Source organism: Canis lupus, chromosome 16, assembly GCF_048164855.1.
Source record: "Canis lupus baileyi chromosome 16, mCanLup2.hap1, whole genome shotgun sequence".
NCBI lineage: Eukaryota > Metazoa > Chordata > Mammalia > Carnivora > Canidae > Canis > Canis lupus.
The window spans coordinates 51,610,647-51,627,963 of NC_132853.1; the positions used below are offsets into that span (position 1 = coordinate 51,610,647).

The 17,317-nt window shown below is 57.8% G+C and overlaps 1 protein-coding gene and 1 long non-coding RNA gene across 5 annotated transcripts in view; one reads left to right on the forward strand and one right to left on the reverse strand.

The window, feature by feature from the left end:
• Positions 1 to 17,317, reverse strand: part of WNT3 (Wnt family member 3) — a 51,230-nt gene that overhangs the window by 10,878 nt on the left and 23,035 nt on the right. For all 3 annotated transcript variants that reach the window (XM_072781376.1, XM_072781377.1, XM_072781374.1), the window contains exon 2: positions 2,478 to 2,719. In XM_072781376.1, coding sequence (XP_072637477.1) covers positions 2,478 to 2,719 — 242 coding nt within the window. The remainder of the gene's footprint in view (positions 1 to 2,477; positions 2,720 to 17,317) is intronic.
• Positions 815 to 9,245, forward strand: LOC140607053 (uncharacterized). 2 transcript variants are annotated; one of them, XR_012009212.1, is made up of 5 exons: positions 815 to 1,154; positions 5,956 to 6,108; positions 6,519 to 6,684; positions 6,814 to 7,165; positions 7,536 to 9,245. It is a non-coding gene; the product is annotated as an uncharacterized lncRNA (long non-coding RNA). The 2 variants fall into 2 exon arrangements; XR_012009211.1 differs by having other exon boundaries at positions 824 to 1,154; positions 7,023 to 7,165; positions 7,536 to 9,244.

Genomic DNA, 17,317 nt, shown 5'->3' on the forward strand with positions numbered 1-17,317 from the left:
CGGCCCGCCTCCACCGACGGCCCCGCCGGCGCACGAGCCCGCGAAGCCGGGCGGACTGAGGCCGCGGTGGGGGCGGGGGCAAGGCCCGAGGCCCGGCCGCCCCCCCCCCGCCCCCCGCCGCTGTCCTCGCCCCCGGTGCGGCTCCCGCCCTCCGCGGGGCGCCCGGGGCGAGCGGGGGGCGGCGGCGCCGGGAGCCCGCGCCTCGCTTCCGGCCGGGCCCGCGGCCTCTCGCGGCGGCGGCGGCGGCGGCGGCGGCGCCCGGACCCCGGGCCGCGCTCGGTTCCCAGCCCCGGGGCGGCGGGGGCGGCGGGGGCGGCGGGGGCGGCGGGGGCGGGGCGGGGATTAGCCTGGGAGCGGCGCTGACAGCCCCGCTGTGCCGGTCCCCGTCCGGCGGGGCCCGCTGGGCCGCTCAATCCGCCTTTGTTCGCGCGGTGTCACACCGCATTACCCGCATAATGCGGCCGCCGGGCCCGGGCCGCCGGGCCGGCCGCCACCGCGTAGCAACGGGCGGCTCCCGCGGCCGGGCCGCGCCCCCGGCCCCGGCGCCCGCCCGCGAAATCCCCATTGAAGCGGCGCCCCCCGCCCCCGCCCCGCCCCGCCCCGCGCCGCGCCGAATGGCCAGAGGGCGTGTGAATGGCGCGGCGGCCGCAGCGGGCGCGGGGCCGGGCCGCGCGGTGGGGGGCGGCGCTCGGGCCCCTTTCAAGCCGCCTAAGCCCTCGGGGCCGCCCGCGCCCGCCCGCGCCCGCCCGCGCCCCGCCGTCGCGGCCCGTCGCCTTCCGGCCGCCGACCCCCGCCCCGCGGCTGCCGCGCGAGCCCCCCGCGGGCCGCGGCCCCGCCTCCGCCCCGCCTCCGCCTCGGGGCCGGCCGGGCGCGGGGAGCGGGTCCCCCCCGGCTCTCCACGCGGGGCCTGGGCGCACCCGCGGGCCGGCGTGGAGCCTTCTTCCCGGGCCTTGCTCCGCCTCGTCCGGTTCTGGAGTCTCCGACCTATCCCCCCCCCCCCCGCCCCCACGAGTGCCCTCTTGCAAGTTAGAGAGGAAGGCAGGTACGAGACCTACAGTGTGACCGACAGCGTTTAGCACAGACGTGGATGGGCGTAAGCCCAGAGGCCCGACTTTCATCGCCAGATGTCCCAAGAGGGCAGCAGCAACCAGAAGGCGAGTCTTGCTTTCGGGGAGCGCGTCTAGACGCCAGGCTGTTTGATTAAGAGCTACCTGGCCCGAGGTGGGGGGCCCCGGAAGGCGGTGAGACGGACACACCAGGCAAGATCGGGTTTGAAATGCAAACCGCCGCCACTTGGCCCCAATTAGAGGCCAAACCTTTTATGTAAACAAGGAATAATTAGCTTTGGTAATAGAAGCGTAAACAGAATCATCATCCATTGATTCGCTAATTGCTCCCCTGTCCCTTGACAATGGCCCGTAGGTCAGACGGACCCAGCACAGCTGAGGCCCAGGTGAAGGGCTCCCCACCCCCCCACCCCCCCCATCCCCCCCACCCCCGCGTGCTAAAATGTAGAGGGTCAGTGCTCCTCATCCTCCACCCCACCTCCAAATCCACCTGGCTCTCAGATCCCTGTTCCTTCTGGCTATAAATATAGTTCTTGTAAAAGAAGGGAGGGCCAGGCTCCCGAGTTTGGGTGGCAAAGCCTTGGTGGTGGTCCGGAGGGTTCAAGTTGCTGCAGAAAAGGAGCGGCAGCTCCAGGGGGCCAGCTGGGGTCATTAAATTCCAGGACACTGCCATTCCTCAGAGTTGCCCATCTTCAGCCCAGAACTCACCACCCCAAAGTCTCCTTCGCCCTCATCCCTCTCCCCTAGTCTTGCTTGAAGTCAAGTTGTGTGAATGCCAATCATTTCAGGCACCAGGTGATTCGCCTCCCAGGTTGCAGGAGGGTGAGGAAGGTACCCCGAGGCCAGCACACCCTCTAGCCCTCCACTGCATATCCAGAGTGCAGGGGCAGGGGGACCAGCAGAATCTTCTCACAGAAATGCTTGGGGGCAACGCAGTGCCACAAGCACCGGGCAGTTTCCTCAGCTCCAGAATTTTCTATATGGGAGGGACCCAGAGGTGGTGATGCTCCCCACCTCACCCAAAAGCTGGATTTGCATGGCGCTCAACACACTGTTGGGAAGATGTCACAAATGTCCACATCAAAGCCTCCCTACCTCACTGTGAGGGGGTGAGGACAGAGGCCACGGCCCCCTGTCCTGCCCTAGGATCTCAGGACACAGAGCATCCCAAGGCTGCTTGCCCTACAGCAGCACCTGGGAAGGTGTGGCTGCCATGGTGACAGTCTGGGTCAGTCCAGAGGGGGCCAACCCACTTTAGAGGCACCTGCAGGTCCTGACCAGCTTCATGGCCATCCCCTGGGGACCCCTGAGCCCAAAGCTGAGGCACCCTGACGTGGAAGAGTCACCATGACCTGCTGCCCTCCCCTATCCGGTCCCTCCCCCACCTGCTACCCGGCCCAGAGACAGTACCTTTGTCCAGGACAGGACCGAAGATGGCCAGGCTGTCATCTATGGTGGTGCAGTTCCAGCGGCGGCCCCGGAACTGGTGCTGGCACTCCTGGATGCCCAACTTCACTCCCTCAGCCACGCTGGGCATGATTTCAATGTAATTCCGGCAGAAGCGCAGCTGCTTGGGGACCAGGCCTGGGATGGAGCCGCAGAGCAGGGGCTGTGAGCCCAGGGATGTGTACTGCTGGCCCAGGGCCAGGGACCTGCAGGCAGACAGAGAGCGGTGGCACTGCCAGCACAAAGCACATGGCCCATCACTGGCCCTTGTTCTTCCCAGGGAGCCCTGGGGGGTAGGTGGAGCCACGGAGGGCCCGCAGGCCAGCCCCAACCCAGAGCCTTGAGTGACCTGGTCCCTGAATGTGCTGCCCTGACCGCACGAGTACACTGGCCCCTTGAAGGGCAGGGCTCAGGTCCAGGCAAAGTCGCCCCCTGATGTGGGCATATCTGACATGAGTGTGGGGACCCTCAGAAACCTCCCTCAGGGGCACTCAGGGGGCAACGCAATATCGCATGAAAAGAATCCTGGATTGAAAAGAATAAAAATAAATTAAAAAAAAAATGAAGAATCCTGGATTGGAGAGATGGAAATGGGAGGTTAAGTCCCAGGTTAAGTCCTAGGCTCTGGGCCAGTTGCCCCGACAGGCACTGAAGCGGTTGGGCTGGACAATCTGCTAGGGAGTCTAAGTTTCTGGGGCCACATGGAGGCTCTGGCGACCCATGGGAGATAACCCAAACCTAAAGCAAGGTAGGTGCCAGGAGCTGGCTTGACCCCAGTCCCATCTCAGATGAAGCAGAGAAGCTGAGAAGCCTCCGTTCCTCAGCAGGGAACTTGTACATGCATGTGTGCCTAAGGTTTGCATGCACGCATGGACCCATGCATGCTGCCCGTGGCAGTGCCCCTGAGCCTCCTCCCCAGGATGCTGCCTGCCCAGCTCAAAGCCCCTCGGTGTCTCCCCAGGGAATTGATGGCTTCTACTAGGTCCTCTGTGCTTTGTCCACAGGGGGCCTCCATAACCATCTTGACAGCTTCCTAGAAGTTTCTAGAGTGCCATCTTTCCCCTCACCAGAAACTGGAGCTTGCCTGCCTTCCTTCCTTCCTTCCTTCCTTCCTTCCTTCCTTCCTTCCTTCCTTTCTTCCTTTCTCTCTTCTCTCTCTCTCTCTTTCTTTCTTTCTTTCTTTCTTTCTTTCTTTCTTTCTTTCTTTCTTTCTTTCTTTCTTTCAGATTTCATTTATTTATTCATGAGAGGCACAGAGAGGGAGAGGCAGAGACATAGGCGGAGGGAGAAGCAGCCCGATGTGGGACTCGATCTCGGGACTCCAGGATCACACCCTGGGTGGAAGGCAGGCGCTAAACCGCTGATTGGCTTTGTTTCAAGACAAGTTTAGCTCAGTGTCCAGAGGGGGAGGATCTCAGATCATGCTCTCCCAGCCAACACTTATGACCCCAATCAAGTCACCTTACCCTTCTAACCCTCATTTCTCAATGCATAGCCTGTCAACCTCAGCTTTTATAAAGAGCCAACAGAAGGAAAGATCTTGTGGGGAGGCGGCGGAGGAGGAACAAGAGTTTAAAATACTAGAGAGCCAACGTGCGGCTCTTCCACTCTCTCCCCCAGCACAGGAACAGCAGGAATGACATTTTGTGTGAGAAACTGATCCGTGGGTCTCAGTGGACTTGAAGGCCAGTTGCAATCAACCCTGTGAATCAGGAGCAGTGTGAGCAAGAAGAAGGCTTGCACTGGGGCCCATCTCCTCCCCCTTTACATCCAGCACTGACCCAAGGCTCTAGTCTGACAGTGACCTCGGTCGAGTCCCCCACCCAAAGCGATGACAGAAGCCTTGGGAAGAGGGACCTCAGATCAGGAAACATAGGCACACAGGGCTGAATTAAACATTTGCCATTTATCAGCTCTTATTATGCGCCGGGTGCTTTACATGTAGCATTTCCCATCACTTCTCCAAGGCAGAGAATATTACTACCCGTCCCCCCCAAGACGAGGAAGCCCAAATTTGGGAAGTAAGACAGCTTGCTCAAGGCTTTTTGATGCCAGGTCTGGGGCAGAGCACAGCACACTCGCCGGGCTGAGCCTTTTTCTTGGGTTTGCTTCATTGAATCCTATGACAACTGTATGACACAGAAGGGGGCGTTACAGCAGCCCTGTTTTTGGGTGGCGTAGTCTTGCGTCCTGAGTAACCAGCCCAGCGCACAGAGCTGCTAAGAATTTGCTCGTTGGACCCCAGGCCATCGGACTCCAGAGCCGAGGAGTGTGCCACTTGCCGTCTGGGCAATGCCTGCTTGGGGCCTGAGCTGGGGGGGCGGCGGTGGCTGCAGGCCTGGCCCATCTGTGCCCTGAGCCTCACCACGGATCCCATGCCTGAGTGGGAGAGAGCAGGTCCACCCAGAGCCCACTGATGGGCGCATGGCACACAGCCCCTGATGGGGCCCTGCAGCCTGTTCTCTCCTGCCCCCACCCTGTTTACAGTTATAAACAGGGTATCCTGATAAGAATGATATTCAAACGTCTATCACTGATTACATGCTGGGCCTCTTCTAAGCGCTCCTGTCCCTTACCCTATGTAATCCTCGAAGCAAGTCCTTGTCATCACATTATTATCCCATTTCCTAGATGAGGAAACTGAGACCAGGAAGCTAAGTATCCTACCCCAGTCTGCAGGACTGCAACGAGTCAGTGTTGAGCCTCCCTCCCCGTTCAGGCTGCCTCCCCACCTGCTCTTAACCGGCTGCCCCAGCAGCTCTGCAATCCCTGGAGCGGGAACTGAGCCCAGGGTTCGGGCTGGATGGTCAGCACAGCGCCATCCTGAGAGCGCGGCTGGGGAGCAGGGCTCCCCTGGGAAGAAGCGCAGGCCTTTCCCACTCCCTCCTCTGGCATTTAGGAGCCTATGAGGAGGACAGTCAGAGAGGGGGGCTGAGACCCGATAGGGGACTCTGCTACCTGCATGGCCCCTCCTTGGTTTGGTCCTGAATGTGGTGGTGGCTCCTGGCCCCCTCCCCGTGCCCTGGCCTGGCTCCTGCCTGGCCCAGAGCAGCAGGGGAAGACCTGGTACCCACTTCCCAGCCTCAGTGTTCCTCCCCTTTGGCCAGGCCAGTCTCCCCAGTGTCCCTACCACAGGCATCTCTGTCCTTGCATGTGTCGGGAGGTGTGGACCTCCCTTGTGGTGGCCACGCTTGCCATCAGCGTGGCCTCCTGCCCCCTCTACACACTCTAATGTGGGCCGGTCTGTCCCTCAATCACTTCTGGCACCAGGGGCTGTATCCCATGTCACCCCCCATTATTGATCTGCCCACCAGCCAAGGCCCCTAGTGCCCCAAGGCTCCAGCCTCTCTTCACCCAGAGTTGAAAGTGGGGCCCCAGGGGACCTCCAGGACCCTTCCTCTACCCCTTCCCCTCCATCACTTTCCTTCCTCCTCCTTCCTAGCTCTCCCCTCACCCCTCGGTGGGCCTGGGCGCCCTCAAGCGAAGCTGAGCCCTGGGCCAGAATCAGAGCCTATGGGAGGAGCCCTGAGAGAGCGTGGAGCCCACAGGGAGAGGCGGCTTGCCCCCGGCTGCACAGCCCGAACCCCGGAGTCAGGTGGGGCTGCTGGCCACCGTGGAGAGGGAGGCCGAGGGGTGGGGACCCCCCCACTGCCTCTTTGTTTCCACTCGGTGAGGCCACTTCTGTCCCAGCACTCCAAAGGGGTGCCCACTCCCTGGTCTCATCAGCCCCCTGCAGGTGGGCCTCCCCACCCAGCAGAAGCCCCCAGCCCCGGGCACTGGCTGGCTGCCAAGGCCAGAGTTGCTCCCCAAACCTCCCCCAGCAGGGAGATGCCTCGTTCTTTGCCCCTTCTCTGAAGGACACTGAGACCCTGAGTCTGTAGTCTCCTCCGACCCACGCAGATTCCCTCTCGCCCCCCGCGGCCACGTGCAAGGCCAGCCGTCAGAGCGACAGCCGTTCCTCTTGCACACCCGGCCTGGCACCTCACGGATGCTTCCTCACAACAGCTCCAGGAGGTGGGCCCTGCCGCCCCCATTTTACAGAGGGGAAGACTGAGGCAGAGAGCAACCAGGCACACAGGGAAGTGGCCGAGTCTCAATTGAGCCCTGGGTTTGTCTGACTCCGAGTATGATGCCGCTCACCCTCTGAAGACAGCTCCAGACCTCAGAGTTGGTGAGTTCCTTCCTCTCCTGCCATCCCCAGGCTTCCCCCTGATGCCCGGGCCAGCCACCGTGTGCCCCACGGCCAGGCTGCCCAGTGCAAACCCGGCTCTGCTCTTTCCTAACTACTGATCTCTAACAGTGCACACAACCTGTCCCTGCCTCAGTTTCCTCACCTGTAAAATAGACGTAATAAGAGGAAGAAATGATATCAAGAGCTGGGCACATGGGAAGCCTTTCATAAGCTTCAGTCGTTGTGGTTACCATGTGTTGAAGGGTTGTCCCCAGCACTTTGTCCCCTGCCCTGTCAGCAACCTTCTGCCTCCTGCCCTGTCATTCCTGACTTGATAGAACACTTGAGAATTTCCAGAGCCCCTTCCCATCCATCACTGGGAAGGACGCCTTGGAGCAGAGCAAAGTCGGCCCCTTCCCCAGCAGCTCAGTCCTAACTGGGGTGGCTGGACAGACATCTGTGACCTGGCTGAGTGTTAAAGGTAAGCCAAAAGGAGACATTTCCAGAATGTTCCATTCGAGGGTTTCAGCTCAGACCTGGACATTCTGCTGGTCATGAACAAGGCCCTCTGGGAATGGGGGCGTCGGGCTGGCAATGGGGCTAAAGAGGCCTCTGCCATGGGATTGATTTCGGTAGGAGAGCTGCTCTCCCCCAAACATGGCCTGGCACCCCTGGCCTTGCACTCCTCCCCACACGGGACTCAGGTCTGAAACCCCACCACCACAGATGCATCAGTTTAGCTCACAGCTCCTTGTCTCCATTATGAAGTCCACGTTCCCCTGGCCAGGGTGGGCTGGGGGACGTCATACAGTGAGCCTCATTCGCCTTAATTCTTCCCGCCGGAATGCAAGTGGCTCTGGGGGCTCTGCCCAGACGCCGCCGTCTCCCCATCCCTGCTGTCCCCACGGCCGCGCCAGCTGAGCCCCCTCCGCCTGGAGCACCTGTCTGCTCACCACCAGCTCCTGACAAGCAGCTTACCCATCCTTCAGGACGTGACTCGTGAGCCCCCTCCTTTCTAAAGACTTTCATGGGCCCCCAGACAGTCCTGCCTCTGTGTCTTTCCTGTACCCTATTCAAACCTTCTTATCGCAAAGTGCGGGGCTCTTGTGTTTCCAGTTCAGTCTGGCTGTGGGAGTCTGAGCTCCCCAAGGAGAGAGGTTGTGTCTCTTCTGTTTCTCCAACGCCTCACCCCGTACCATGTACACTTGTGCACACACATGCACATACACACACACACGTGGGCACACTTGGTCTACAGAAAGGCACGCAATAGGTTCTCGCTAATTCTCAAGGGAAGGAATGAAGGAACCACTCCTTCCCCAAAAGGCCAGTCTGATGGCCCCTGTCTTGCAGCTCCTTAGCCTCACTCCCCAGGAATCCAGGCATCCGGAGGTTTCGCCTCCACACAGGACAAGACTCCTCGGTTCCGCAGAGGAAGTCCCTATGGTTAGGACCTCAGACGACAGCCAGGCTCCCAGGGGAGGTGGGGACCCGCCTGGCACCGGCAGCTGGTGAGGGGGAGGGCGGAGGACACTGCCAGGCCTTCCCAGCCGGGCACGGGCTATTTATACCCAGCTCCTGGCCTGACCCTGCCCTAGGCCCTGCCACCCTCCCCTGAGGACAGCTCATCCTCCGCCCCAACCACCCACCGCCCAGCTGGGCTGAGGATAGACACAGGCAGCCGGGCAGATGGGCAGCAGGTGCCAGCGAGCAACAGGCTGCTCGTGGAGCCCGCGACGCTGACCTCTCAGTGAAAGTCCCTCTCCAAGCAGGCTGGACTTCAATAAGTACACTGCCCTGTGGGACTCCGGCTGCTCCCCGGTTCTCCACACCCCCGCCCCCCGACACCACCTCTGTCTCCAGAGGGCTGAACGTGGGCTATGCGGTGAGCCAGGGCAGAGAGAAAACTTCTAGCCACAGACCGCGGTCTGCCTGGACGCCAGCCTGACTTACACAGCTATCACACGGTGAGACACAAGTGTCCTGTGCCGGGTATCCGTCCGGTGACGCTGGCACTGTTGACACACAGGTCCTGCCATCGCCCAGCAGCGGCCTGCCTGGCTTCGGGCTGCCAGGGCTGCATGCTGCACCGTCCCTACCCTGCCTTCCTTAACGATCTCTCAGGGTTGGAGCGCTGCACCCCAACCAGTGGCCTCCCTTGTACCCAGACTTGTTTCTGTTCTTTACCTTGGGCCTCCCTACTCCCTAGCGTAATAGGGTTTTAGAGATGGAGGGGCCTCGGGAGGCCTCTAGTTCAGGGTGTTTTGTATTTGTTAGCTATTTTTTTTCCAGATGGAATCATACACAGCCTCCCCCCAGCCCTCTAGACATAAAACATATAAAAAGAGGGGACCGTTCCTCTTTTAAAGCTAAATGTACGGGGCGATTTGGGTGACTCAGTCGGTTGAGCATCTGCCTTGGGCTCAGGTCATGATCAGGGTCCTGGGATCGAGCCCCGCATCGGGCTCCCTGCTCAGTGGGGAGCCTGCTTCTATTCTTCCCTCTGCCTGCTGCTCCCCCCTGCTTGTGCTCTCTCTTTCTCTGTCAAATAAATAAATAAAATCTCTTTTAAAAATGTAAAATTTAAAAATAAAGCTAAACGTACAATTACCAGTTGATGGAGAAATTCCACTCCTAGCTATGGGCCCAAGAGAATCGAAAGCAGGAATGCAAATGGACACGTGCATGTCAGTTTGACGGCAGCGCTCTTCACAGCAGCCAACAGGTGGGCACCCCAAGCGTCCATCAGAGGGACAGACAACGAAATGTGGCATAGCCCTACAGCGGAATATTACTCAGCTGCAGAAAGGAATGAAGTTCCTTGCTCTGACACGGATGAACCTTGACGACATCATGCTGAGTGAAAAAAACCAGTCCATAAAAGGACAAATATTGTATGATTCCACCTACGCGAGGCACCTAGAATAGGCCAATTCCTATGACAGGAATAGACGCTACCAGAGGCTGGGCACTAGGAGGGCAGTTACTGCTTCGTGAGTACAGCTTCTGCCCCCACTGACGGCCCCTCCTCGGGATGAACCCTGACGACCACACCTCTAATCTGAGCCTTTCCTCCTCTAGTTGGGAAGAGCGACTGAGGCCCAGAGAGGGTCCCAAGTCACACCGTCACATACGGGCAGGCCCGGGGGAGACGGGCAGGGACACAGCCCAGGGAGAGTCTCCCCTTCCCCTTCTTCCAGTCTCGGGTGAGCTCCATGGCCAAACCTCCCCCAGCTGTGCCTTTCTTGGAGTCGGAAAGGTCCTCACCTTCCCCCAGGGAATAGGAAGGACAAAAGCACCTGCCATGGGTGCTGAGAGGGGCAAAGGAGACAGAAAGGGGAAGGAGTCGGAAACCACTTCCTCTGTGGTCTTCTGTCTCTCTCCTCCAGAGTGACCACCATGTTTCTGGAAGCCGCACAATAAGCCAGTGCTTGGTGCTCCACCTGCTGGCTCCTGGGCAGTACTGGGCAGTACTGGGCAGGTGCCCTCCCTGTTCCCCGGCCCAATGGGGCCCCACCCTGGCCTGGGACAAGACGAAAACTTCCAGAAGGAGAAGGCAAGGCTTGGAAATGGACAGGAAGAGCCATGTGTTGATTTGGAAACACAAGGCTATTACCTTTCCATTGAAGTCAAGAGGTCCTTTGGGGCTGGCTGATGGCATGAAGGGAACCTGACAAGTTCAGCAGCACATCCTGAGTGGGGCAGGCCAGAGGCAGGGCCCGGTGGGCCCTGATGCACCTAATTCCTGGGACACCAGGAGCTATGACCCAAAATGGCACCTGCCCCTGACATGGGAGGCCCGGGTTAGGACACTCACCCCCCGTCCCTCGGCAGGGAACTTGTGATAAAGGCAGACAGACCTAACTCATGATTCCCAAGCTGCAGCTCTTCTTGCCCCACCACTGATCCTCTCTGGAGCAGGTGTGGGCCCCATGGATGTGGAGCACTAACTCAACCCCGCACCCATCTCAGTGCAGGCCAAGGCTAGGGAGTCGCTTCTGAGTCCAAGGGGGCTCCTGTTCCCGTGATCTACGGGGCAAGCCTAGAGACACCTCAACGGATGTCTTTCATCAAAGAAGTGGGGAGATAGCTCTGGACCTATAAGAACTTCTGAACCCAGGAAGGCCCAACCCTCCTGCTGGGCTTCCCATCTTGATTTAGTCCCAGCCAGCCAGCCCAGGGCAGGAGGGCAACAAATGTGTGGAGTGGATGCAGGTGCCCGCCCTTGGGAGAGGAGGTTAAAGCCTTCCTTTGGTAAACAAATTCATTCCCCGCCTGTTCACTCAACACACATTTGAGTGATGATTTGGAATTGGGCAGAGCGCCAGGTTCTAGGGACATGGAGCGGCAGTAAGCCACACCCACAGAGCACCCAGACCAGGAGGCATCTGCCAATTATGGAGCCACAGCATTTCTCCAGCACCTACCAAGTCTGGGTGCCAGGGGTGCCATGAACAAGTGACTCCCAAGGCTCTTGTGACCTATAACCCTTGCAACCACCATGCCAGAGGGTGCACTGTCAGAGCCGAGACATTCAGGAGGCAGAGGCAAGAGGGTCCCAGCCAGTGGTGATGACGAAGGCATGGCTGGGTCTCCCTCGGGAGGCACTGGGGTGGCAGGGAAGCCCCAGGTACGAGGTGGGAGTGGGAACCACAGCTGCTCCACTCCAGCTGGAGACCAGAAACTCTACAAAGGAGCAAGATGGGGAAAGGAGCCCTGAGTGCCAAGCTTTATGCAGGCAACCCGGGCAGCCATTGGAGGCTCCCAAACTGGCCTTTGGAATATTAATCTATTAGACAAATCTATCTGTGAAATGGGCCCCAGGGGGCATTATGCTAAGGAGAGTCCCAGGCTTGGTTGTATGTTACAACCCCTGGGGGACATGTTTTCACTGGTTTGGGGTGACCCATATGCATGAGCGGGGCGGGAGGCAGGAGGAGCATTAGGAGCAGAGAGGAGGGAGTACATGGGAAATAGGAAGGACAAAGCATGACCAAGGTTTTAAGCCAGGATGACCAGGAGGATGGATAGGATGTCAAAAGAAAGGGAACTTAAAAGGTGAAGCAGATTTGGGAAGAAAGACAAAGATAATTTGTGGGGCCAATGAGACCCCCCCCCCCAGACACCCATGTCCAGGCATGCTGGAAAAAGACAGAGCCTGGGAATTCAGATTTGGGAATCTGTGCTGGAGCTAATAGCTGAATGATGCTTGAGGCCTTGTCCCTCCCCACGGCACACGGTAAAGGATGAGACACCAGGGACCCTCACAGTGTAGGTGCCCAGGGAGGAACCCCTTTGGTGCCTCGAGAAATGCAGGGCACTCCTGGGAGGAAGGGCACCAACATGGGGGCCAGGACCTCATGTCAGATGGCCCTCACATATTAGGCCGAGGCATGGGGAAGGCTCTCCCAAAACCCTGCAGGAGGCAGGTTGGTTGGGCCTCAGTCAGCCAACATTAGCACCAAGCGCCCACGTCTGGCTTCTGTTTCCCGGTATTTCTGATGAGGTCCCCATGGAGGCGCGGCCAACATACTTGGACAGAGTGAGTCACCACACCCTTCTTTTGCTCTGGTCTTTCCCTCTTCAACTTTTGTCTCCACCCTCCTCCCTGGGCGAGAGCCCTGAATGCACACTCACCCATCAACTCACAGCCTCGTCCTCCTGTAGGGCCCCTCTCTGTGCACATGAGTGGCATCTCCTAGCCTGACCCTCCTGCTCCTGACTGGAAGCCACAAAGGGAGCCCTTCCCTCTCACCCTGAGACACAGGTCCTGGGCCTTTCCCTCAGGTTGGCTCGGCTGAAATCTGGGCCTTTGGACTTTGGTCTCAGCCTTTTCTGGACCTATCACCCTGTAGCGTGTGCCCCAGGTCACCATGTGTGTGGCAGGGACAGGAGGATGGGAGGCTGTGGGTGAACGTGAGAGAAAAGGGGTATTCCAGGCCAACTGTCCACACCACCATGGATGGTAAACCCACACATCCCCCAAACATGAAGCAAAGTAAAAACCATTTCCTCCCATTGGGCAGCACTGATGACTCACCATGGGAGCCCTAGAAGGGTCTTCCTGCCTTCCTGTCTCTCCCTAAACTCTCCAACGCAACAAGCTGGGCGCTATGGCCAAGTGGTCACTTCTACCTTCGGTGAGCGACCTTGACAACCTTCCTCTGCCTTCTGCCTTCTAGAGGTCTCCTTGTAGGGCCAAGTGGCGCCCTCTGAGGAGGTGTGCTAAGACTGCCAGAGGGCCCAGAGGGGCCACAGCTCTGGATAACCCTGGGAGGAGGTGATGAGGTGGGTGGTGGACACTCAAAACCAGGGATTTGATCAAAGACTGAGTCCCCATCAGAGGGAGGGGGCAGAGGTGCAGGCCCTGAGCTCCATCCACCATCCAGTCCAGAGCGCTGTGGGATGTTTCTTTGGGGAGGAGAGGGAGGGAGGGGAAGGCAGGCCAGCCTCAGCTGGAATGTTACGGCTTCTGTTCTCCAAAGCAGCTCCCAGAGCGGCTGGCCTGCGGCTCCCGGCTGATCTGATAAGATGTGACAAGGCGGCCTGAAAAATGTTGAAACCTGTAAAATGTTTAAACCTGTTTTTTGTTGTGTTGTGAGCATGAGGGTTTTATTTATTTATTTTTTCTCAATTTCATAGGAAAGTGGAGATGATCAGAGTAGAGAAGGGGAGGACGGTGGGGGAGAGGATCGTCCCCTTCAGCCAGATTGGGAAGCAGGGCTCAGGGCAGGATGGTCAGACTCGGGGAGGAAGAAAGGAGGCTGAGAAGTGGGAAGACGAAGCAGGGGGGAAGGGCCTGGCAGCAGCTGGGGGGCGGGGGGGTGAGAAGGTGAGAGTGGAGGGAGGAAGTTGGTACGGTGCTGGCCTGTCCTCCCTCAGCACCCCGAGAGGACACCGTGAGCTCCTTCGGGCAGGTATCGCCCTAGGAAGACTCACTGTGGGACACAGAAGTGCCTGAGCCCACGTGGGTGTCCAGGGAGAAGTGAAAGGGGTCCAGGCCTAGGGCCTGGGCCCTCAGACTCCCTGAGGGTCTCCCGAGAGGCACCAAGATGATGGCAGACAATTGCTCACAGGTGACCACAGAGGCGGAAACTGCTCCCTGGTCCACTTGCTTTGCCAAATGGTTCAGGTCTCATGACTGAGCCCAAAGACCTCTTACCTGTTCAATGGAGCCCTGCTCTTTTGCGGTTGGAAGCCGAAGCCCAGCCTCTCCTCTCAGACCCACAAAGGGTTGTCATGCAACGGAGGCCCAAAGACACTAAATGACGAGCCTAGGGTCACAGCGCTCCTGCCCACCAGTTTTGGGCGACCCTCTGAAAGTTCCCTCAGTGGGTCCCATCTTTCCTGCCCAAGAGATGCAAAGGGTTCTAGAAACCAAGGGGTGGGGGTGACAGCCTGGGTGACTCAGCAGTTTAGCACCGCCTTCAGCCCAGGGTGTGATCCTGGGGTCCTGGGATCAAGTCCCACATCAGGCTCCCGCATAGAGCCTGCTTTTCCCTCTGCCTATCTCTCTCTCTCTTTCTCTCTCTCTCTCTCTCATGAATAAATAAATAAACTCTTTAAAAAAAAGAGAGACCATGGTGGGACCCGGTGTCTCTAGGGCGCTCACTGGTACAAGGTCGGGGCTTAGGAAAGACCTGCTGAATAAAAGTGTCTACCTGAGGAGATTCTCCTGCTGGTCTCTTGCTAGTTGGAGGAGGCAGGGAGGGGTAGAAGATGCCCGAGGTGGCGCAGCGGTTTGGCGCCTGCCTTTGGCCCAGGGCGCAATCCTGGAGACCTGGGATCAAATCCCATGTCAGGCTCCCGGTGCATGGAGCCTGCTTCTCCCTCTGCCTGTGTCTCTGCCCCTCTCTCTCTCTCTCTGTGTGTGACTGTCATAGATAAATTAAAAAAAATATTATAAAAAAAAAATTAAAAAAAAAAAAAAAAGAAGATGCCCGAGGAAGGCTGTGGAAGCAGTCTGTAAACAGCCCCACGGCTCATTATTCTTGCACGGTACCAGGCCATAGAATGTCGAAGTTGGGTGGGGTCTTGGGCTAATTCCTTCATCCACTCCCTCAGAGAAGCAGTGCAACCTGCTCAGGGTTCCTCCACGGGTTGGAGGCGGGGCAGGGGTCAGCCCAGGCCTCGCGACCCCAGCCAGACCTCTCTCTCCCTTGAAGCCTGGGGTCCGAGCGCTGGGGCTTCATTCATTACACGTCCATCCCGTGCCTGGTGTGTATGTGAGACGGAGCCTCCACCCGCCTCGGAGGCCCCCACCCTGGTGCAGGACAGACATCCCCGCGGGTGGACCGCAGTGATGGCAGAGTGTGAGGGTGCAAACCACAGGGGTGGGAACACTGAGAGACAGGGGGCCCAAAGCCAGGAATTCGTCCTCAAAGGAGTCACCTTTGAGCTGGGCCTTGCAAACCAGGTCAGCTTAGACACCTGTGACCCCCGGATCTTGGCCATTCGTTTCTTCCACCTTCCCTCTCACCAACCAGAATTCTGAGCTTATTTCAGCCTGGGAACCCATCTCCCCTTCCCCGGCCCCTCTAGCCCCCAAGTCACATAAAGCGGAGGTCAGTCTTCCATTGTCCAGATGGGGAAATGAGGGCTCTACGGGGTTAGGCAGCTTGTTCTGAGAAGCCAAGTCTGCAGGTCCCCAGGCCAGGATTTTTCTGTAGTAGTTCACACACTACTTTACCCTTCAGGCCAGTTCCGGTGAAAGACAAGACAGTGCCTGCCTGGCCCTCTTGTTCACTTTGGACTCCTATTCATCCACCAAGGTTTGATTTTTAAAACCTCCTCTTCGTGGTCCAGTTTGAACTGGTCCCTCTGGATATTTCCCAGTTCTTATACATGCCTGAGAGGAACCTTAAACACATCCCACCGAGTTATCCGTTGACTCCCTAAAACCCAGTTTTTTGAGAGGACGACTTACTTCACTCATTTGTATGTGAAGGGCAGAGTGTCTGGTTGACCCCAGGCCCAGCATTCCTCCTGCTTCTCCTGCCACACCTGACTGGCCCAGACTTTCCTCACCTCCTCAGGTCCCGCAGGCCACCATCAGGACAAGCTGGGGGCATGGGGTGGCACTACTGGTTCTCCAGGCCCTATCACACAGCTGCTGGCTTTACCATCCAGAAACCCTTTGAATCTTAGGAAGAAGCCTAGGAGGGACCATGGAAAGGAGAGCCACTTGCCTGGGAATTCATCCTCACAGCAGCCCCCCTGGCTCCTCTGCAGCCATGGGGTGGGTATATATCTTCACTCAACAAACATGTATGCTGGGCCCAGCCCTGCGCTGGGTGCTGGGAGCACAGAGAAGTGGGTGGGGGCACCCCTTGTCTTGCAAGAACTCCCAGTTGAGCCTGGGAGCTGCCCCCAGTTACCCCACATTCCTCTCCTGCTGGGGCCCAGATGCCCACCCACCCTGCCTCACACCCAGTGAGATCACACTGGGGAAGGCTCAAGGATGTCACCTACCTCAATCATCCCAGCTAGACTCCCCTATGCCACTTTTCAGAGGACAGGGGACAAGCATTTATTAGGGGGGTGGTTTTGAAAAATACAGACACCTGGGATTCAAAGCCAGCCCTGCTGAATCAGACTTTCTGGGGAGGAGTCCAGAAAACTGGATCATAAAAACCTCCCCCAGAGTGTGACAGTAGCATGGTATGAAATGATGCAATGTGAAATACCTGGCATCCTGTAGGAAGTTCTCCGGTTAAAGATGTTTAACCTGAATCTCCCCAGGCTTTGAGAAATAACTGTCAGCTGTCAGGAAACCCGAAGGATAGAGGAACAAACCAAATGATACAATAGGGAAGTAACCAGACAAATTAAGAATGTGGGGTGGTGCACAGGGCTACTGGACTTAACTTCCCAAAAGTTCCTGTCATTTTTAAAAAGTATATGTGTGCGGGACGCCTGCATGGCTCAGCAGTTGAGCGTCTGCCTTTGGCTCAGGGCCTGATCCCGGATTTCCAGGATCGAGTCCCACACCGGGCCCCTTGCATAGAGCCTGCTTCTCCTCCCTCTGCCTATGTCTCTGCCTCTCTTTTTGTGTCTCTCATGAATAAATAAACAAAATCTTTAAAAAAATGTTGGGGGGTGGTGAGGGATGCTTTAGTTTAAAATAAGCTTAAGATGCATAGCAATCAAATGATTGGAACCCATTTTGAAAATCCTAGCCATGAAGGCATTTTGAGGATAACTGGGAAAATCTTAATCTTTAGGAATCATTATCAATCTTGCTAAGTGTAACAATGGTATATGGTCATAGGGTCATCCTTATATTTTGGAAATACGAGGGTGAAAAAGAGTCATGATGACTATACTTAGTTTGAAATGGTTCAGCAAAAACAAGCCAAACTGGGAGCAGAGGTAGTTTGGGGGTGTGGGGTAGGGCAACCAGCCAAACGAGGAAGGATGCATACGTCTGCTCCTTGTACTACTATTTTGCCTGTTTTTCAGATGAACAATTTTCAGAATACAACTTCAAGGAGCAATAACAATAAAAACTCTCACCAACTCAGGACTTCTGGCCGCAACCATGCAGGGCTCCAACCCGAAACTCTGGACGGGGTGGGTGGGGGCGGGGGGCTGAGCACTGCGTGGCAGGTGCACAGGGGCAGGGGCTGTGGGG